This window comes from Mesoplodon densirostris, chromosome 1, assembly GCF_025265405.1.
Source record: "Mesoplodon densirostris isolate mMesDen1 chromosome 1, mMesDen1 primary haplotype, whole genome shotgun sequence".
Taxonomy (NCBI): domain Eukaryota; kingdom Metazoa; phylum Chordata; class Mammalia; order Artiodactyla; family Ziphiidae; genus Mesoplodon; species Mesoplodon densirostris.
Window position 1 is genome coordinate 108,964,607 of NC_082661.1, and position 22,412 is coordinate 108,987,018.

The following is a 22,412-nucleotide window of genomic DNA, read 5'->3' on the forward strand; positions in this document are numbered from 1 at the left end:
ATAAGACAATTACAGTATTTTGAGGAGGTTAAAACCATGACTGATGTATGATAAATAATAATATGTAGGGGTTTATAAAGATAGAATGAAAATATGTGATGAGTCAGGAGGAAAATAAATGGATGAATTAGCAGTCCTCAAGGGTCTTGTGTTGTCCAAGGAAAGTAAAAGTATTGATTAATTTTAGACTTTGAACAGGCTGGACTAATAGTACAAAATAAAATGATAGATTTAAACCCAAATATGCCAGTAATCACATTGAATATAAACAGACAAAGTGTCTCAATTAAAAGACAAAATTGTCAGGCTGGGAAAACTATTCAGCCTTATGCTGTTTACAAGAAATGTATATAAAATATAAGGGTACATCAAAATTGAAAATAAAAGAATAGAGTCAAGAGTTAAAGTCTTTCCTCTGCCACTTTTACTAATTTATAAACTAAGTTTATAAACTTAGGCAAGTCACTCAGTCTTGAGGCCTCACCATTATCATTTATGAAAGTAGAGTAATAATCCCTCTCCTAGCTACCTTATAAGATAAAATGAGCTAATGTATGTGAAAGTTCTTCATATAACATAAGACACAATATTAACATAAGAGATGCATGGACTATTAAAATGAATTGTTACTAGTGGCCTCTTAGTTACTATAGTGGGTTAAATTGTTGTCCCTGTTGTGGGCTGAATTGTGTCACCACCAACCCAAATCATAGGTTGAAGTCCTAACCCCCAGGACCTCAGAAAGTGACTGTATTTGGAGACAGGGCCTTTACAGGAGTAATTAGAACAAAGTCTTTAGGGAGGGCCTTAATCCAACATGACTGTTGTCCTATAAGGAGGAATTTGGGCACAGACATGAAGAGAGGGAAGAGGATGTGCAGACACAGGAACAAGATGGCATCTGCAAGCCAAGGAGAGAGGCCTCAAGTGATGACAACCCTGCCTTGATTTTGGAGTTCTAGCCCCCAGAACTGTGGAAAAAGATAATTCCTGTTGTTTTAAGCCACCCAGTCTGTGGTAATTTGTTACACGGACTTAATACAGGTCCCATGAAGGAAACTAGGAAAGATGGGTGAACAAGGATCCAGGGGTGCTACAGCCACCCTTGGCCCATGATGTAGAGAGACTTCTATTCCCGAGTCCATCTCCAGTGACCAGAACTCTCCACGTGGTGATAAGGTTTAGGAAACCCCAATGATTGTCACAGGAAAGGCAATCCTGATTCTACGGAAGCTCTGAGAACCACCAACATCACCTTTGCACATTTCAGTCTTTCACTCAATCACCACCCTCAGAAACTGTTCAGCATCAGTGCTACTGAACTCAGGTCCGGCTGCTCATCACTCGAAAGCTAATATTTGAGAGGTAAGTGTTGGTAGAAAGGAAAGTTTGCTTTATTCTGGAGGCTGGCAACCTGGGGAGAAGGTGGACTCATGTCCAAAGGTCAATTATCCCCTGCCAATCAAAGGGCAAGAGCTTTTAAAGCGGAGTTTCAGGGGTGAATAGGCAGAGGGAGGGGGCTACATGCAGCAACAGCACAGCCAGCTCTGACCGTCATCTTGAAATTGGTCATGTGGTGTCTGATCCGTGTCAGCTTGATTGTTTTCAGTAGAGTGAGCCTTCAGTTCCAGGGTCAGTTTTTTCCCCTTTCTTTGAGGCCAGTTCTGGGAATTGTGGCAGCTTATGTCATGGCTACAATCTGGTCATCATGTAGTTAACTTCTTCCACCTGGTGGGAGTTTCAATACCTACAAGGTAGCTCACAGGATATGGCTCAGAATATTATCTATAACCCTTGGGGAGGAACTAAAATCCTTGACGTTGTTTAATGACTAAATAATTGTTATTTTTGTTTGATTGCTTTTCTTTGCTTCTGCATTTTCTCACTTCTCTGAATAAATTTATTCGTTGGCTAAAGTTTTTCTACAGACAACAGGCAGGCAGAGGACATAGAGGGGGGCGTTTCTGTTCTATGAAGACCCCTTAGGGTCCTGCTCCATTCCATCAGGATAAGCCATTAAGAAACTGACAAGCAGGGGCAGGGTCAATCAGAAGGCTCAGGGCTCCTGCACCCAGTGAAAGGGCCACCCTTAACGAGGGGCCCCCATTCCTCATTCACGTCAGCTAACCTCCAGCTGCCTTTGCCGTCTGTGCCCCTTCTGGAAGGTGCAGCCCATGGCCTTCTGGGGGGAGTGGCTCTGGCTGTGGGTGACAAGGACGCAGGTGGACCCGGAGCCGTGGGACCCGCCATGCTGCCCACCTCACCAGTGCGCCATCACACCAGGTCTTCTCGGCTTCTCTCTGAGCTGAGGTCAGACACGGCACATCAGCTTGTGGGAGCTCCCCAAAAGGACTGTGACATAGTGACAGTGCAAAAGGGGGTGACTTCCAAGGACAGTGCGGGGCGGAGAGGAAATGTAAGCGACAGAAACGAGGCAAGAAGGAAAGGGAGGAAGGCAGGCAGGTGGGCTGGCCACATGAGTGCCCTCGGGGGCAGGGCTGGTCTGCGGCCCGAGCCCTTTCTGACTCCTGTTCTCAGGGCGGAGGCACTGCCAGGTGAGAGGCAGCAGTAGTCTGTGTCCCCAAGGCCAGGGGCGGGCAGGCCTCCTCCAGCACAGTGATGGACGTTGCCCTGTAAGGATCTATTTCTGGAACCGTCCAGCCTCGTCAGAAGACAATGCTGTGCGGGAGGGAAGCCAGCCTGATGGTGGCGAGTGCAAAGCAGCCATATACCCACAGCATCCGATATCCCAGCCAGCTCCTCCAACAGGCTTTGCGGTGATCGGAGTCAAGGCATAAGTGCCTGGTGATGGCGGGGGTCATGACAGTGAACTCCCAGGATGGGACCACATCTTAGCCTTCTCCGTACCCCTGGCACATAGTAGATGGGCAATAAAATATTTCATTAACCCCTTAGGGTTCTGCCAAATCTGGGGTGGCAGTTCAGGGGACTAAACAGCTGGGAGGTACTCTGGTATTCCATGGTCTAATTTTAACTCCCAAAGGTTTAAATGATAAAGCCTAGGCTGTACCCCAATCCCAGATCCTTTTATTTTTCCCACTCAGCCTAATCCTTCTTTTTCATCCTGACACATCCTCTCTTCCCATTTTCTTCTTTGTCCCTTCTTCCTTCAACTGGGCACTAGCAATATAGATTTGGTGTGAAAAAAAATTACGGCTATTTAATGAGCTTTTGAGACAATGAAATAACTGCAGTTAGATCCCTGATAAGACCTATCAGGTCTAAGGAAACACACCATAAGTGTTTGGTGGGGACATTTTTTTTGTTGCTTTCAATTCTCTCACAGCTCCAAAAATTGATTCTCTGAGATGGCTTTTCAGTGGGAAATTAGCCCTAACATTATTCCCTCTAGTGCCAAGTACACTGCTGTCGCACGGAGCTTCTCGCTTCTTCATACTGCAAACACACTTAGAGCTGCTGCGTGCTGTGCTCACCCAGCACAAACATGTGTATATCTCTATACACACTATATACACTCTATACACGTGTGTGTGTTTATATATACACATAAAATTATGTAATTATATAAAAATGTATATAATTATATACACATATAATTATACATTAATTATATATGCATATAATTATACATTAATTATATATACATAATATATAATATATATGTTATATATATATAATCTTTACTACAGCACACCAAAAATCTTCTTTCAGGCCTAATATAGGTAACACAATTTACCAAATACCTATAATCACAAGGAGAGCAGGAAAGATACAGAACACCAATGAAATGTGTGATGCTTGTTTCTTTTTAGAGAAGAACCAGAAAAGAAAAGGTCATCTGGAACACTTCCAGCGAAACCACACAATTCCTAATTTTTGCACATGTTTTCAGTAGAAGAACAACGTCAAAGCTGGGGCAGAAGGAAATGCTACAGATTATATTGAAAACTTTTCTCAGGCATTTGATGATTGTGACCACAGGAGAAATTGGTCATTACCTCCTTAAATATCTTACTTAAATCCTAATTAAGAGATCTGGGGTTTTGGTTAAAAAAGATTTAACATGCTGGTTAGCTGACTCATGTAATTCTGACATTTTTTCCCAGCTGTTGGCTACACGAATTATTCAGGCTGTGTGTGTGTTGTTTGCTCAAATATGCCTGTGTAAATGTACTATTATCCATAAAAGCTGGGTACCTCTGAAAGGCTAGAATTTAGCCCCCCCTTTTTTTTTGCGGTATGCGGGCCTCTCACTGTTGTGGCCTCTCCCGTTGCGGAGCACAGGCTCCGGACATGCAGGCTCAGCGGCCATGGCTCACGGGCCCAGCCGCTCCGCAGCATGTGGAATCTTCCCGGACCGAGGCACGAACCCATGTTCCCTGCATCGGCAGGTGGACTCTCAACCACTGCACCACCAGGGAAGCCCTGGCCCATTTTAAACCTTTATCCATCCTGGGTGGATGGATAAATGCATGGTTTTCAGCGGATTTGGTATCGTATACTTGTTTTATTAAAATCTTAAGTTCTACTGAATGGTGATTCTCTTCATATCTGGATTTGGCAGTATTCCTACCTTGGAGGCTTCAATGATTTCGGAAGCTTCTCAATAGGCCATAACAGGAGGGAATAAACATATGGCAAAGTGGCATATAACACAGCTATGTTGTTAATTCTACTTATAAACTTATTTCTGAATGAGTGTATTACCTTCTTTGAGTCAGAATCTATTTCATTTAGGGACCACTTTTCCCGAAAGTCTTGACTGGGAAACACTAGGCTACTTTAAAATATGTAGATGCAGTGTTCTCTCATAGAAATGCAAACTGTTACTATGTTTTGTGCCTTTCAGGCACTGCGGGAGTGCAGTGGGGTTGCTCCTTCTCTCTTGCTTACCTCCTCTTCTTCAGCACCATCGGGGCTCCCTTCCCTGCAGGCATTTCCTTGCTGGCCGGCCCCCAGGGCCCTTCCCCGCCTAGGATGCGCTGTCCTTCTTTTGGAGCGTTCACTTGGTCCTTCCTCGCCCTCCTCCCACCTCAGCGCCGCTCCTCCCCCGCCCCACCCTGGAAAGGGCGCTCCTTTATGCCACCATCACCTGGTACGAAGCAAAGGACTTCCCAGTCGGGAAGAGAAGTGGTGATCTTCCCTTACAAATGAACACAAGCCCTTTCAGTTAGATCCCAGATTCCGGAGGGAACCCGGATTCTGTAAGGCCACGCCCGCCGCGGGCGGAGCGGAAGTGCGCGCTGCGGGGCGGCCCCTGGGCCCAGCACCACGGTCAGCACCCTGCCTGCGGCGTCCCTTGGCCACCCGCGCGCGGCCCCAGCGCCGCCGCCGACCCGAACGCAGTGCAGAGCCGGACACGCCCGAAGGTCAAGCGGGGCCCCGGCGCGCCTGCCAGTCTGGGGAACGGATCTGAGCCAAAGGGGAGAGCCGTGAGCAGGGGCAGACTTAACTTACGGTCTTGAAAGGCGTGCACTCGTTCGGAGTATTGTGCAAAGTGATGGAGGAAGATGGGGTCCCTCTTCCTCCCCGACCCCGGCCGCTCCCCGCCCCCGCAAATAAACACGACAGACAACTTTACGCAGCATAACAGAACGGCTGAGTTTAATACTTCAAGTTTTCCATTTCCTTCCACAGGTCTTCGTTTTACAAATAACAAAATGAGGTAAATAAGTTAATGTATGTACACGTTATAAACAGTGTCGGTTTGCGGCGGCAGCAGTGCAGGTGGTTGGAGGGCAGTTGCCGCGCGGTGGCTCGAGGTCAGCCGCCTGCGCCGCGAGCGGATTCGTCGTCCTGGGGAGAAGTCGCGGCTGTCGGTGAGGCGTCTAGAAGCATTTGCGGTGGACGATGGAGGGGCCGGCCTCGTCGTACTCCTGCTTGGTGATCCACATCTGCTGGAAGGTGGACAGCGAGGCCAGGATGGAGCCGCCGATCCACACGGAGTACTTGCGCTCGGGCGGGGCGATGATCTGCAAGACAGTGACAGTGACAGTCCGTCAGGGACGCGGCCGCGGCCCGGAGCCCCTCGCGGGCCGGGGAAGCGGGGCGTGGGGGGGGGGCGCTGCCCACCTTGATCTTCATGGTGCTGGGGGCCAGCGCGGTGATCTCCTTCTGCATGCGGTCGGCGATGCCCGGGTACATGGTGGTGCCGCCCGACATGACGTTGTTGGCATACAGGTCCTTCCTGATGTCGATGTCGCACTTCATGATGCTGTTGTAGGTGGTCTCGTGAATGCCCGCCGACTCCATGCCTGGGGGCCACGGGGTGGAGCGTGAGCGGGCGGGCGGGGGACCCGGGGGGCGGGCGGGGGCCGAGGGGCGGGCGCTCGGGGCTCACCGATGAAAGAGGGCTGGAAGAGCGTCTCCGGGCAGCGGAAGCGCTCGTTGCCGATGGTGATGACCTGGCCGTCGGGCAGCTCGTAGCTCTTCTCCAGGGAGGAGGAGGAGGCGGCCGTGGCCATCTCGTTCTCGAAGTCCAGGGCCACGTAGCACAGCTTCTCCTTGATGTCGCGCACGATCTCGCGCTCGGCTGCGGGGGGCGGGGCGGGAGAGGAGCCCTCAGCGCGGGGCCCGGGGGCCCACGCGCCGCCCGCCTGCCCGCCCGCCCGGGGCGCCCGGGGCGCAGCGCACCTGTGGTCACGAAAGAGTAGCCGCGCTCGGTGAGGATCTTCATCAGGTAGTCGGTGAGGTCGCGGCCGGCCAGGTCCAGGCGCATGATGGCGTGCGGCAGCGCGTAGCCCTCATAGATGGGCACGTTGTGGGTGACGCCGTCGCCCGAGTCCAGCACGATGCCTGCACGGGGGCGGGGCCGGGGGTCAGCGGCGGCTCAGTGCCCGGCGCTCGGGAAGCGGGGTGGGGGTGGCTCCCCGGCACTCACCGGTGGTACGGCCGGAGGCGTAGAGGGACAACACGGCCTGGATGGCCACGTACATGGCCGGCACGTTGAAGGTCTCAAACATGATCTGGGTCATCTTCTCGCGGTTGGCCTTGGGGTTGAGGGGGGCCTCGGTGAGCAGGGTGGGGTGCTCCTCGGGGGCCACGCGGAGCTCATTGTAGAAGGTGTGGTGCCAGATCTTCTCCATGTCGTCCCAGTTGGTGATGATGCCGTGCTCAATGGGGTACTTGAGGGTCAGGATACCCCTCTTGCTCTGCGCCTCGTCGCCCACGTAGGAGTCTTTCTGCCCCATACCCACCATAACGCCCTGCGGAGCGGAGACACCACGCGCTCGTTACCGCGGCTCCGGGTGGCGCGGGGCTGGGCTGCGCGGGGACCCGGCCCGGCTCCCTCCGCGGACTGGCAGCCTGACCTGGTGGCGAGGGCGGCCCACGATGGACGGGAACACGGCCCTAGGGGCGTCGTCGCCGGCGAAGCCGGCTTTCACCAGGCCGGAGCCATTGTCGCACACGAGGGCGGTGGTCTCGTCTTCGTCACACATGGTGTCTGGTTTCTGCAAGGTCGGGAAGGCCGTGGAGACGCTCGGCGTGTCAGGCGGAAGGCCCCGCCATCCTGAGCGCCCTCCCTCCCCCGGGGCCTATGGACACACTCAGCCCCCAGCCCGGCGCCGTCCCGAAGGGGAAGCAATCAATGCCACCCGGGCCGAGCTTCGCTGCCGGGCCCTGCGCTGGGGGGAGACCACACCGAGCGTTTCTCCATCCGGGAACCCAGGGCACACTGTCCCCGAGGGTTCTCTTCCTTGGCTGCAGGCGCTGCCCTCTCCACACCTCCGGGGTCTCACCTAGGGGGTGAAGGTGCGCGAACCCTGCCCGTTGGGCGACTGTGAGGGTGAAAGGAGACGCCGTGGGAAGGGCTTGGGCGCTCCACCCGGGGACGAATGGCCGATTCCGGACCCCCACGACACACCAGACTCACAACCGAGGCGCCCTCGGGCATCGGGCCGGGGAGTAGTGGCCCTTGCTGTCCTTTGGCTCGGTTGGGACGGAACTGCCCTGGGGACGACTAGAGCAAAACCTTTCATCTACTTGGGCACAAACTAAGTGTCAGGGAGAGCAGCCCGCGGGGCTGGGCATAAATTTGGAGAAGTTTCCAAAGGACGAAGGTTTCCTGTCTCTTCTTTAAAGCGCACGTGGCTCTGGGGTCGGAGGCGCCGCACTGAGGACGCACGGCTGGGACTGATATAGTGAGTCGGCCGGGCCCTACCCGGAGTTCTCCGGACTCCTTTCGGTGGTGCCCCGTCCCCCTGTCCCCACCCCGACCCCGCCTACCTCGGCGGGTGGCTACACCTGCTGCTCTCCGGCTCGGGCGCTGCGGTGGCCGCTCATCTCCCAGCTCAGGTTTTATATAGCCCTCGGGCGCTCCCCCCGCGCCGCCCCGCAGGAATGTCGCTTCCCTTCTCGAGCCATATTTGGGTGTCGGGCACTAGAGCCCCCTCCCCCGGCCGGTTCGCGGCCTGGGTCCCCGCCCGGGTCCCCCGCGCTGACCAAAGAAGGAGCGGCCTGGCCCAAGCCCAGGTAACGCCGGGCCGGGCCGTATATGGAGCGTCTCCCCTCTGGTCGGTCCCTCCCGACCCCGCCCAGCTGCCCGGCGGAGGGCCTGGGGTGCGGCGAGGGTCACTTAGTGCGCGGCGTGCGCCAGCGCGCCTGCGCCCTGGGCTGCACCTGTCCGCCGCCGCCGCCGCCCTGCCCCGCCCCCGGCCGCTGGGCGCGCACTGGGCCTCGGGGAGGTGCGCCCCGCCTTTCACCCCTTCTTTGGGTTCTTTGTTCAGACCCCCGAACCTCAAGTGCGGCTCCAGGGAGGAGGGAGCCGTGTTCAAGTGGTGGGCCCGAGAGGACCGGGGGAGCAGTCACACCCGTGTCCCGGGCAGGGGAGGCAGGGCACCCCTCCCGCCGGCTCCCCAGCGAAACCTGGTCTCTCCCCCCACCCCGAGCTCCCCGAATCCAGAGGGCTGACCCGTCGGCCCCCACCCCCACCGGAGAGGGTCACCAGCGGCGGGCGGGCGCGCAGCTGTCGTGGCGCAGACAGCTAGCGGCGGGAGGCAAGGGCGGAGCGCCGGGGAGGAGGCGCGGGGCTCCCGCGGACAGGCCCGGGCGGCGGCTGTGGCAGCGCCGGGCGCAAAGCCAGGGCCCCTGGACCTGCCCGCCTCGGGGACGCGCGGCGCGCTCGGGGGCTTGTGAAGGCAGTGAATTTCAGGGCGTGACTGGCGCGCTCCGGGGTGCGGCGGGCCGCGCGGAGCGCCCTACCCCCCGCATCCTTGGCGGAGCTCACTGAGGGCCCCGCTCCTGGGGCCCAAAGGCAAAGGTCACAGCCCACGACCTGGAGGTGGGAACGGTGCGGTGTTCTACTAGATGAAGCCGCGCCCGTCCCTCCTCCCGGTAAAGAGGACAAGGACGTCGCGCTCTAGGATGGGCAAAACGTTTTCCTTCTGCAAAGGCTCAACAAACTCATCGTTATATTTAGAGGGTGATGCCCAGCCAAGGCCGGCCGCTTCCCAATCCACCTTGTAGAGTCACCGGTCCACCAGAGCCTGCTGAAGCGGTTCTATTTATACCGCTGATATATGCGGATATGCCTTTCTAATTTTCTAGAAGGATTTGGATCTATCTACTTATGGTAAGGTGGAGTGGGGGTCAGAGGAGGTTACCCAGTTGGCGCTTCTCACCCCCCCCCCCACCCCCCGCTCCCGGATGAGAACAGTTCTAACCTTGCTGTGGAGGGCACAGGGAGAAACAATTTTCTGTGATGAACTCAGTGACATGCTTTAAGGGGTGCATCAGGGATGCGGTGTGAGCCAGGATGGAACCACTCATTTTTCTGATGCGTTGAAGTGTTCCCAAAATAGCCACCATTCACATTTGGTGGTGGCACTCAGCAGCCGGGACAGGTGTGGGTCCTCTTGAGGAGGGATATAGAAGTGTATGAAACCCTGCTCCGCAGCCCACATCATGGCAGCCCTTCCCCAAAATGGCCAAAGTCAATGACAAAATAAGGAGTTTGGTTGGTATGGGGCCTCGGTAGTGAGTATAATGCCACTGTGGCTTCATATCGTTTCTGAAATTAGAGAATGAATGAATAATGGACAGAGCTACATTTCATTTTAGATACCGTGTGTCCTGCTGTGGCAGTGTGAAGTGGCAACACTAGAAAAAAGACAACAAAACTGGCAAATGCACTCTATGTACAGTGTAAGGGGAATAGCTTAAATTTTGGTCTTGAAGGTAGGAAGAAGTATGCTGTCATTTACTGAATACCTAAGAATTTGGTTGACATCCTAAAGGGGAAGGAGGTTGTATTTGCCAGAACTGTTGCTCAGTGCAACTCCTCTCCTGTAGCGAGCTTCTCTAAGCTCAGGGTCTATTAGATTCAGACACACATGAAAAGCTATGAATCAAGCACTCACAAGCTAGAGGAAATCTGCTGGTACAGCAAACCTTGGGGAGGTGGGCTTGGGAACGCCAGCTGGGACGCCTGCGCGGGTTGAAATAGTACCTGAGGGCTACCACAGGGCGGCCGCAGGCCCATCCTGGTCCTGCTGAGCTCTCATTGGTTCATAAATGGCCTTGAGGAGCAGGTGGAAGGCCGTCTCCATACATGTACACTCTGGGGATCACCCCAGCACCCCACGCCTGAGTAAGTGGGTCACTGCCTACACAGCCTTTTGAGAGACACCCTGAGGAAAGGTCAGCCATGCAGGGTATGCTCGACATAGAGCTCCTGCTTCTAAGTTTTCGGGGGCAGCCTTAGCTCGATCCTCTGACAGGCCCTTCTGCTAGGGCCCAGCCACTGTGCTCACACCCAATCCAGCCGCATCCCCTCAGCTCCTCACATATCTGTGGTCCCCAATCTCAAGCAGTCTAAGCCTTCTACTGTGTTTCCTACCTATTTAGACATGAATCTGTAAAGTGCTTCACATGTTTTTGTGTTGTTCCATTAATCCTGTAACTGCCTGGAGGTACATGAGGCAGGTACTATTTGCACTAGCTTTAAAAAGAAGCAAACCAAGGCTCCATGAGCCAGACAGCACGTCCTGGGAAACACAGGGGCTTGAGAGACCCACCCTTCCCTAGGAGTGCTTGGGGCTGCTTTCTATGTCCCTTTAACCTCCTCCAACACTTGGTATGTTCTGGAACATAACAGATCCTCGAGGGATCTCTTCCAGTGAAGGGCCAAAGACATCTTAAATGAAGCCATGGCTCCATGTGCAGCCATCCTCTGTCATCTCAAAAAGAACAGGGAGGGGGGCTGCCTGGCAAGGCACAGAGTCAGAAGTGTTCCAGTGAGCAGGAAGGTAAAGGAAAAAACCAACTCACTGCCCTCCCAAGCCACACATCCAAAAATGTCCAGCTGACCGTGGCAGGCAGGAAGAGAGGACTTCGATCTTCTACTGGTTTTCTCAGACTGGGACTCACTCTGCTTTGGCACCTCTAAGGGACTAATGATTCCATCCCAGGCTGCCTTTGGCCTCCTCCCCCTCTCCTACCCCTCCGCTCCCCTCGTCCCCACCCCAGCCCACCAGGCCAGCCATAATGAACTAGTTAAAAACGCCTGCACTTCGGTAAAGCACATCTGGGTGTACCCGCCCCTCTGATGGGCTATGTGGCCTGGGGCCGGTGGCTTCCAGAGACACTCAGCTGAGGATACCACCTACTCCTTAAGACTGATTTGAAGTTTGAAACTAGATAAGTGCCTGGAACACAAGAAACAATAAATGGTACAGTACCTTTCTTCTAAGTGTTTGGAGGAGGTCAGAGGGGGGAGGTGAGCAAAGGACACTAAAAATCATTAGAACGGTTCACTGACCGCTTATCAACGTCATCACTAACTGAACAGGAAGAGTCGGTGTCATTTGAAATGTATCTGGAATGAACAAAGATTTTTGTACAAAGATTTATTCCAGTATTACGGTAAGAAAAAAAAACAAAGACAAAACCCCAACCCAACCCAACCCCAAACCATTAACCCAACTGTTTTTAAGACTGTTAAGAAGAGAGAGAGACCTGTTAAATTATGATCCAGCCATATGGTAAAGTGTCAGGAAGTCATTAAAAAAAATTGTACCTTGAAGAATACTGAAGACATGCATTCTTTTTTTTTTTTTTTTTTTTGCGGTATGTGGGCCTCTCACTGCTGTGGCCTCTCCCGTTGCGGAGCACAGGCTCGGGACGTGCAGGCTCAGCGGCCATGGCTCACAGGCCCAGCCGCTCCGCGGCATGTGGGATCCTCCCAGACCGGGGCACGGACCCGTGTTCCCTGCATCGGCAGGCGGACTCGCAACCACTGCGCCACCAGGGAAGCCCGACATGCATTCTTGAAGGGGGAAAAGTTGGTTCTTAGGGGGTTAAAAAAAATCTTAGATATTACAGTGATGTGGGGCTCTAAAGGCTGTGGTACATAAAAAGATATACAATATATTTGTGGTATTAAACTTTCAGAGGGGGTGAAGGGAGCAGAGTGATTAAAGGAAATTGTCTTAAGAAGTCTCCTTAGGAGGAGTGATAATGAAAAGGAAGGTTGACAGATGAATGGATAAAGAAGATGTGGCACATATATACAATGGAATATTACTCAGCCATAAAAAGAAACAAAATTGAGTTATTTGTAGTGAGGTGGATGGACCTAGAGTCTGTCATACAGAGTGAAGTTAAGTCAGAGAGAAAAACAAATACCGTATGCTAACACATATATATGGAATCTAAGGGAAAAAAAAGGTTATAAAGAACCTAGGGGCAGGACGGGAATAAAGATGCAGACCTACTAGAGAATGGACTTGAGGACACAGGGAGGGGGAAGGGTAAGCTGGGACGAAGTGAGAGAGTGGCGTGGACATATATATACGCTATCAAACGTAAAATAGCTAGCTAGTGGGAAGCAGCTGCATAGCACAGGGAGATCAGCTTGGCGCTTTGTGACCACCTAGAGGGGTGGGATAGGGAGGGTGGGAGGCAGATGCAAGAGGGAAGAGATATGGGGACATATGTATATGTATAGCTGATTCACTTTGTTATACAGCAGAAACTAACACACCGTTGTAAAGCAATTATACTCCAATAAAGATGTTAAAAAAAAAAGGTTGAGAAATACCAGATTAAAGATACAGAGAAATGCTCAAAATACCCCACATCAAAATAAGCAGGTTACAAAATGTAACACATGCACAGTCCAAATACTGATGCATGCACAATCTAGGATATATTTCAAAATGGTAACTGAAGTTATTTCTGGCTGGTGGGATTGCAGGGGCTTATTTTCCTCCACGCACTTCTTTTTTCTTAATAGGTTTCACATTTTCTACAGTACTTTTTAAATTTTAGAATTATACAAGATTATATCTAAAACATATACTTGGTATTTAATGAGTGAATTTTATGTAGGGATATAGAAAGCTGTTTTCTTTAGAAGCGTTCCTTGAATAAAGTCTCCAGGAACAGGTAGGTGGGCTACACTAATACTTTCGTAGTTATTAGCCTCAAAATGCACACGTGCGTGGGGAGCGAGGCTGTGGTCACCTTGGCGTGGCTCTCCTTCAGGCCCAGTCACCTCGAGGAGTCTGCTTCACACCGATTCCCAACAGGCCCCTACACCTGGAGGGTGAAGCTGTGAGAAAAACACGATTCAGACCTCAAAGTAAAAAAAGCAGCACAACCCGATTTCTAAAAAGTTTTCTTCAGAAATGAAATCCCTAAAACAGAGGGCATCAGTCGCCTTCCACCTCACCAAGAATTCCAGCACTGTCTCTTGCTGTGATTCTCAAATTCTGTCTTAATCCTCAACACATCCACAAGTTCCTAAGACACAGCCACACACAAAGCCTGTTGCTCACGATCAAACCCCCAACCTTCCTGTTTGATTTAATTGGGGCCACAAGCTGTGACTTTTCAAGCAGCGTTCAAAGACAGGAGTGAAGAAAACCTTTTCCAAGTCAGTACACCTTCTCTTTCCTAGTAAACATGCTCACCTTTACAGCACCTTTACACTTTGTCATCTTCAACTACTCAGTTTATATAAAAATCAGTCATTCTTTAATGAAGACCTCGTTGTGCAATAAATTTTTTAAATTTAGAAGAAAAAATTACTCAATATCTTAGGCCTTAATTTCACTATTACTGTTAAAATAATATTTAAGAAACCCAACCGTTTTGGAGCTACGGCTACCATCTCTAACAGGGATAGAAGAGAGAGCCTTTTTCTCCCTCAAAATGAGACAACTATCCATCCTGCTGTGAGAGCGGCAGCTTCACATCCTCGTGGTCCACAGGCCGGGGTCACCGTCAGACTGGCTTTCGCCACATGGGGATAACTGGCTTTGTGGCAGCGCATGAAGGTGGCAGGGTCCTGTGTCCCTGTCACAGTATCACCTGACAGGATCCCACAGGTGAGAACCGTAGGGCCCTGTAAAACCAAAGTCTTCTAACACAAGAATTCAACCACTTCTTATGCCGTCTGACAAGTTCTTCTACCTAACTTCCCCTAGTGCCCTTCAGGATATCCCTAACTGCAACACACGCTGTCCCAACACTCGTGCTGCAGACAGAGGTGGGGCTGCCCATTTCCTTGCTTTAGTGGCTGCTGAGAGCAGCTCCTCCGTGAACCCATCCATCCACACATGCTCAGAGGCGGGGTCTGGAGCCTGCAGGGGAGAGCGCGCGAGAGCTGCACTTTGTGAAGCCGGGAACCGGACTCTCTTCACCATATTTAACTCCTGACCTTTTCAGCTGTTGGAGCAAGTTGTTTAGTGAGGATTCAACTGGACCAAAGCCTGAATATGCCAGCAACTCCGTCTTTATTTAAAGCCCAATAAAAACTGAGTGACAACACTGGTCAGGACAAACCTTTGAGAACAACTACTTTTCAGTTAAATCAGTTGCCACATTAAGAAAACCTATAAAGGTTTCTAGCATTACACACACCTTAGATTAGCTAGACAGACTGTGGTAAAGATGGAATTCGGTGTAAATCATCCTGAAAATGCATAAACCTGACTGAATCCCCATGCTGACAGGTTATAACCTATTATATGGTAACCTATAGATAGATTAGAAAGCCACATAAATATGTTTTATTCACCAAAATACTTTTATTAATACTCTTATTTATGTAGAAAAGTCTGACATTTTTCATGAATTAGGCCCACTTTGTCTTTTAGTTTCATAATAAGTTAGCAAGTTTTGACATTTATCCCACTAGATATTTTCCCCCAGACCTAACCAAAATAGATACCAAATATTCCAGACACTGTCCAGTACATAACATCCAGAGTCACAGAAATTTCAGAGACAACTTAGTGCAATCTTGCCATTTTTAGAGTTATAGAAGCTGAAGCCTAGAAGTGATCCATGCATAAATGTAGCCAGAACCAGGACCCTGGATGGAGTGAGATAAAAAGGAAGGGTAGCGGGCCTCCCTGGTGGCGCAGTGGTTGAGAGACCGCCTGCCGATGCAGGGGATACGGGTTCGTGCCCCGGCCTGGGAGGATCCCATATGCCGCGGAGCGGCTGGGCCCGTGAGCCATGGCCTCTGGGCCTGCGCATCCGGAGCCTGTGCTCCGCAACGGGAGAGGCCACAGCAGTGAGAGGCCCACATACCGCAAAAAGAAAAAAAAAAAAAAAGGAAGGGTAGCAAGTATGAAAACCACAAACTTCAGATGGAAAAGAGGAAGAAAAAATTATCATGTAACCAAAAACTAAAACCACAGTCATACAACTATTTTGTAGTAGCTTCCAAATAAAGTATAAAAATTCAGAAATACATGTTATAAAACTGTACAAACTTCTAGATGTTTAAGGTCTAAAATTTTTATAAGGACACACTCATACAAATTTTCAGGAACAATGACTATTTTTAGCAAAATCACATTTGTCCCTGGACATAGTATTCATAATTAGCTTTCAAAACAAACTCAAAGTAAGGATTGGACTTCAAACTTCCCAACTGGTCTGATTGCAGCAGGTCCTTCACCTCTGGCAGGTACTCACTGAGCTGAATGCCTATAAACACAAACACAGAACGTTTTTTTTTTTACATAACTCTCAAACGAATTGAGATGACTGATGATAAAAACACCTGTGCTTCTATTTAAAATATAACGTCACTCTGCTATTGGGAAATACTCTGTTCTAAATTCCTTCCCATCTGCCAAGCATACTCGCAGGCCTGAGAATACGACATTCTTTACTTAGCAGGGGCTGCGTGACTGTTCTTCACCCTAGTGGTCAAAACAGCCACTCTATTTAGTCTTTAATACAATCTGAAATACTTTCATTTTCTCCACAGCTTAAGCCATTCCTTCAGTGTGGAAGTTTTAAACTAATTATCACTTGAAAATAAGTATTTCAAGCCCAAGGAAACAGCTTTCTAAGCAGCTATATAGTGAGAGGTAGAAGGTATCAGTGAAAGATTGCTTATAATCCAGCTGTAAATTTTGAAAGACAGGAATCTGAATTATCAAGGAAGACAAGTTATACCATATCTTCTTAAAAGACTTTCAGACATTTATCTGTCCCCCAGATCAAAGATCCACTGTTTTGCTTGGATGAGTGGTCTTCCCACACTGTAGAAATTCTTGACTGCAGAGGTGCTTATTTGAGAACCGTTTTTTAATGTTTTTTTCCTGGGGTGATTGGTCTGCTTAATTTTTAAAAAATTATTTTCTAGAGTCAACTTTGGTAATATGTATTTTCCTTGAAGTTTATCAACTTTATTTTGTATTTCAAGTTTATTTGTTTAAAAATTTTTAAAAAAAGAGAAGAAAAGTATTTCAAACAATATTCTCCTATTCAGGAAAATACTTTAGTAGAAACACTGCCGTGAAAGCTATCTACAGTGTCGCCAAACGTATTACAGTTTCTCTCTACGACTGGAGAGGGGGAAGAACCATGTCTTCGTCAGTCCTCTATTGAGCTGGAAAGCCAATGAGCATCTGTGTAGTCACAAAACAGTATGTACGATTTTTCTCATTTGACAAATAAAGAGAACTGGAGGAAACGTTTTAAATTAATAAGGCAATATTTTATAGTTTGTTACATTATCGTAAGGTTCTCAAAATCAGATACTGTTTATTTTTAACACCATCTAAGTGCCTAGCACCATTTTTGATACTTAATTATTATATAATAAAAAATCTCATAATAAGTGTTATGAGACTAAATCTGCAATATTTATATATCAGTTATTACAATTAACACACTTTCAATAGAGACTTTTTCTCTGTAAAACAGCATTACACTTGTGAAAATATCACATTAATTTCCTAAAGATTACTTCTTAAAAAAACCATCTTATTTAACTTCTATTTTTATAATACATGCCTTCTGTTAGACATAATATTTGATGGTTTATTTTTCTTTAGAGCAGGAGTCAAAAAAACTCAAATGCCTGCAAAGCCCTGGCAGGTACTGTGAGGAAGATGGCCTAGGGGTTTTGGTAAACTTAGGACCAGCGTCCCATTCAAAGCGGGCAGTGCTCATCAGCTCCAGCTGACAGCTGCCAGGTAAATATTTCAGTCTGGTGTAGGCAAATCTTTTGATTTTTAAGACAAGTCAGAAAACAAGACTTTTGTAAGAACTCTTCTCAACTATTAAATGCCAGCGATTAATTAGGAAAAATGTTATACTCCATGCAATGACATGCATTCTTTTCTGTACGTATAATGTACTTTAATAACATGTAAAAACTGAAAAGCTCCAGGTGGGTAATTTAAATATATCTGCAGGCTGAATTCATTCCACAGGCTGAAGTAATTGTTGGGCTGCCCAAGTCTATGAAATACAATGTGAAGCTATCTTTATCTACCTTCAGAATCTGCCCTTTAAAAACATTTACTCTTGTACATGGAAGCCATATTATTAAAAAGCTTCCAAAAATAAATGTCTTTGGCTTGGTTTTATAATATATATATAATATTATAAATGTATGTTATTATATATGTATTATATATTATATCATTACATATTATAATTTATATATAATAATTTCCACTTGTTTTTGTCCTTTGGTCAAAATTTAATAATTCTTTTTGTAAAATTATAGGTTTCTATTTCTGTTTTCCATCTATGATTTATAATCTAAAAATAGCAAAAACTGAAAAGTGAACTTTAAATAGCACCAAATACTTAATTAGCCACAGTTCGGTTCAGTGGCACCTTTACAAGAGCTAACTTCATGGAAAGCATCAGATTTGGGTCCGAATGAATCTCTTCAACAGCACAGAGAAATCAACCATATCCAGTTATTTCTTCAATTCCAAATCTAGAAAAGAGAAAGCCTAGTAGATATATTTTAACTCTGTCTGAATTTCAAGTATTTTTAAGCAAAAGATATTTTCTTTTGCTATACCCCTTCATTATTTAATTTTTTATTTTTATTTTTTTGACAATGAAAAGGCTTAATTGCCTTTGTGTTATTTATTCATCTTTGAAAATAAAGCATTCAGTAAATCTACTGTCAATGTGGGGTAGTCAAGTATTCATTTTTCATAAGTAAACATCCAGGTCAATGCTGAGGTCGACAGCTCTATCCAGTGTGAACTTCTGGCATGTAAACACCGAGAGTTCACTGCTCTTTCACCTCAGCATATTGGTTGGTATGGTGAGCTCCACAGTGCTTCTGAGGCCCCTGTCATTTCGGTTAAACCAGTGATTCTCAAGCAGAGGACTGCAGAGTGGAATCTATTACAGAAGAACTGGGGCTATGAATCTGTAAAATAATTCCAGGCATTCAAAGAACAAATGTTTGTTGGGTGACTACTATGTACCAGGCACGCCGGGCATGTCTTATGTAGATTAAATAATGTGTCTTGCAGATATATGTACAGAAATTTCCGAATGTGTGTAAATGTCAGCATCATGAATAAAATCCACATCCATTTAGAAGGGCTGCTGAATTTACTTTGTTTTTTTGTCATTGTGTACTTTTTTCCAGCTGGTATTAAAGACAGTGTCTTTAAATCTGAAAAGATTGGTAAACACTAGGTTAGCCTATTTTGCACACTGCCTGGATTATCATCATATATTTTGATTTAATAATTCTACAACAAAAGAGCCACACTTGTCTTTATGTATAAAATGTGGAAATTTCTCACCTCTAGTCTTTCTCCATATATTAAGCTCCAGTTATATGAAAGTAAAAGTTAAGTACCCTCTAATTCATCTTCTCCCTTCATAATAAACATTTAACCATAAACACTTCTTTACTTACTTGCACCTCGATCAGCAAATGGAATTTTGCTCACTTGTCTTAGGTACAAAACATATACAAAACATACTCCCTCCCTGTCTCCTTTTATTCTGTTCTTTTTTGACGTGGACCATTCTTAAAGTCTTTATTGAATTTGTAACAATATTGCTTCTGTTTTATGTTTTGGTTTCTTGGCCCTGAAGCATGTGGGATATTAGCTCCCCAACCAGGGGTCGAACCCGCACCCCCTGCATTGGAAGACGAAGTCTTAATCACTGGACCGCCAGGGAAGCCCCTCATTTTGTTCTTAAAACTAATTTTATAGTATTAATGTCCAAAATGGATTGATAAAACATTTTGTAGTTTGCTCTCAGGTGTGGTATGGCCAGTTCAGTACGGGATATACCAAAAAAAGTCATATTTTAGGTTTTCAATCTTCACAAGAGTTAAGTGGCCAAGCAGACAGCAACTCCACCATGACACAGCTCCCCAACGTGCAGGGGAGGAAAGAGCCCTCCCTCTATTTTAAACAAATTTCTCTAATTCTAAGTATGATACTGTTTAATTTTAACCCCCTGGCATTTGACACCTAGGCAAATTCCCATTATTATAAGATTCTAAACCTGACGAGTGACACTAATTTCCAACATGAACAAACCACTTACCGTCTTTTAAAAGTTTCTGTAAGATTTTCACAAATATACTGTCTTTAGATACTTCAATTGGATCATCTTTACCATCTGAACTGGACCAGCTAGAAAACAAAATCACTGTGAGGAGAAAATGAAACTGTGGCCATAATCTGAAACAAATGACTTGTTTGCTATGGTGGATTTGTTTTGATGTTTGTAGGGGGTGAAGAATCTTGAGTTTTGTGATACTGTTGAAAACTATTTAAATAAAGGAGCTTTAAATGTTGGATATACCCAGAGTCTCTCTATTAGATATGAGATGCTATACTCAGGTAGCTATTCACCCAATATAACCAGCATGTATTTGATGTCAAAACCAAGTAGTGAGGTATCTTTCCCAAGAAAATTCTGTATGTAACAACCTAGTAACAACCCTAAAGTATGACCCTTCAGAGCACAAGCGATAGTTTAAAAATGTTGTATTCTGTTTCTCATAAAAGTAAAATGGCAACCAGTGTCTGGTGTAACCTAAAAAGTTTTCTTTATCTAGTTGAGATTATCTACTACTGAAATACAAATCCACAGAACCACTGCTTTGTAGTAATCAATGGCTATACCCCTCATGATACCTTGAAGTGTTTAATCAGGAAGCCAAGACAAGGTATTGCAGTCAAATGACACAATACATTTTTTATCACTGGGAAGGAGAATCCACAGGTAGAGCTAGATGCTTCGGAGGATGACCTCCAAGACCAAATTTGACAACAATTTTAACTATCTGGGAGTGATTAGAGGAAGAAATGCTTTAGTAAAAACAGTTCCACTGCAATTTCTCAAAGCCACAGGAAAAAGGAAAACTGAGTAGAGAAGGCTTTTAGTACTCAAGTCACGCTCTCTTTAAAATTCTTTCCCTGGGAAAAATCCATCTCTACAGCTGATCATTCTGTCTCTCTTTGCCACTGAATCTTAATACCACAGTTCCAGTGGAAAGAAATCCTCCTGTGCAGGGAGATTACAGTGAAAAAGACGTCACAATAACTTAGAAGAGGGTACTGATTCTCAAACTGTACTAACTTCTTATTTAAAAAAAAAAAAAATTTGTAGCCTCAAGTCTTTCTTGGCAGAACTGGCCCAACTTCTGTGAAAATAAGGAACATACACAATTCTGTGCAAACTGACAGTGTAAAATTTAAAATCAAAAGTAGAGAATTATTATACCAGTGGTCCCAAGTCCTTAAGCTATTCCTTAATTATTGAATTTAAAAAATTAGGATTGCTAATGAAACCATTAACATTTTTATAATGTAAGTTACAATACAATTAGGTTACAAAACGATTTGATGTGTATGGTATCATAATCTTCCTAAAGAGTCCTTTTCCAAAACCATGTCTTATATTCACACTATGGGAACTTACTTATCTCTCTGAAGAGCTTTGCAAAGGATTTCCAGTTTTAGATCATTTATATTTATATCTTCCTCCTTCACAGCAAAACAAAAAAATCCTCATTAAGTCCTGATTTTAAAAAATACATGCTTAAATTTGAGTTATGTCAACTCCTAATTCTGTATAAATATTATGCTTTAATTTATAATTTTAAAAAATTTCCCTTTCTTTGAGACGTTAATACTACTCAGAAGAGTAAAACTCTTAAGAACTTTGTATGAATTTGTTTCCGATTATTCTGAGACAATCTGATTTTATCAAGAAGCTTGAGAGAGTCAAGATTTTAAACAGAGTACCATAAAAGCCAACATATTATTGTCTTTATAATCTACCAAATTACTTTCAATTGCAGGGCCGACTACTCACCCTACAGAATTATCATTATAATCTTTTTTTTCTAAGAAAGCTGAGAAACAGCTTCTCTTAGGGTGAATACTATGAAGAATAAATTGACAAGCAGCATATCAGTTTGAGAAACTAACAACGACTCAATAAATGAAAGAGAAAAAATACGTCAGGACTTTGAAAAGCAACATTTTTTATTTGTGCAGGGAAAGAGACACCTGGAAATGTGTGAGAATTATCAAGAGGTGAGACCTCTTGGCCGCTTTTCTAAAGAGCTGTATGTATTCCAAGAGTTACGGGTAGCTGAACCAGAAAGTCTTTTATTTTTTTGAGAGTCTTTTAAAATTAAGACATTTTCAAGATGTACTCAGTTCTACAGAAAACCATACACAAATTGTGATCCTTGCCTGAGATCATCAAGTGATTTTACTCACCTCATCAATATATTCAAGCAAGTCCAAAGCTTTCTTGAAATCATACTCATTAGCTCTTCTGTTTTCTTCACAGATATATAGCTATGGCAAGTTAAAATAAGGTAGAGAATTATTTTAACTCTTCATATAACCAAGACTGGAGAGATTTACAGAGAAGTCATCATGTCTATAGGTATCTTTATAGCAAAGAACAGCAAAACGTTTGGAAATTATACTCCATCTACCTCACAGCAAACTGTCTTTTAAAACACACCTATGTTCATTCACAGTAACTAACTTGCATAACTTGGTATATATACTTTTAAAATGCCAGTAAATTTATATTCATAAGTTCAAGATAGTATATATTTCAGTACTCTTTCGAGCATACTCTGTAATAAACAGCTGCCCTTGCATTTTTAAAGCTGGCTATAATGCTTTTGAAATGTTGCCCTTTCAACAGTT

General features: G+C 46.3%; 2 protein-coding genes across 2 annotated transcripts in view; both read right to left on the minus strand.

The window, feature by feature from the left end:
* Window positions 1–5,810: 5,810 nt before the first annotated feature.
* On the minus strand, window positions 5,811–8,227 carry ACTA1 (actin alpha 1, skeletal muscle). The gene is made up of 7 exons (XM_060107493.1): window positions 8,209–8,227; window positions 7,293–7,433; window positions 6,863–7,187; window positions 6,616–6,777; window positions 6,323–6,514; window positions 6,055–6,236; window positions 5,811–5,954 (listed from the first exon to the last, which is right to left on the minus strand). Exons 2-7 carry the CDS (start codon window positions 7,419–7,421, stop codon window positions 5,811–5,813), a joined length of 1,134 nt encoding a protein of 377 aa, XP_059963476.1. The 5' UTR covers window positions 7,422–7,433; window positions 8,209–8,227.
* Window positions 8,228–14,994: 6,767 nt separating this feature from the next.
* NUP133 (nucleoporin 133) overlaps window positions 14,995–22,412 on the minus strand; it is a 52,906-nt gene continuing 45,488 nt past the window's right edge. Inside the window, exons 23-26 of the mRNA XM_060107504.1 lie at window positions 21,969–22,049; window positions 21,160–21,224; window positions 19,777–19,865; window positions 14,995–15,924 (exon numbers count right to left, since the gene is read on the minus strand). Coding sequence (XP_059963487.1) covers window positions 15,788–15,924; window positions 19,777–19,865; window positions 21,160–21,224; window positions 21,969–22,049 — 372 coding nt within the window. The 3' untranslated portion in view covers window positions 14,995–15,787. The remainder of the gene's footprint in view (window positions 15,925–19,776; window positions 19,866–21,159; window positions 21,225–21,968; window positions 22,050–22,412) is intronic.

What these genes read in the sequence shown, in the direction of transcription:
- ACTA1 (XM_060107493.1), bottom strand. Translation starts at nt 7,421, where the DNA reads ATGTGTGACGAAGACGAGACCACCGCCCTCGTGTGCGACAATGGCTCC. An exon ending in CGCCTCCGGCCGTACCACCG is followed by an intron (nt 6,778 to 6,862) that starts GTGAGTGCCGGG and finishes GCCCCCGTGCAG; the next exon opens with GCATCGTGCTGGACTCGGGC. An exon ending in CCAGCACCATGAAGATCAAG is followed by an intron (nt 5,955 to 6,054) that starts GTGGGCAGCGCC and finishes ACTGTCTTGCAG; the next exon opens with ATCATCGCCCCGCCCGAGCG.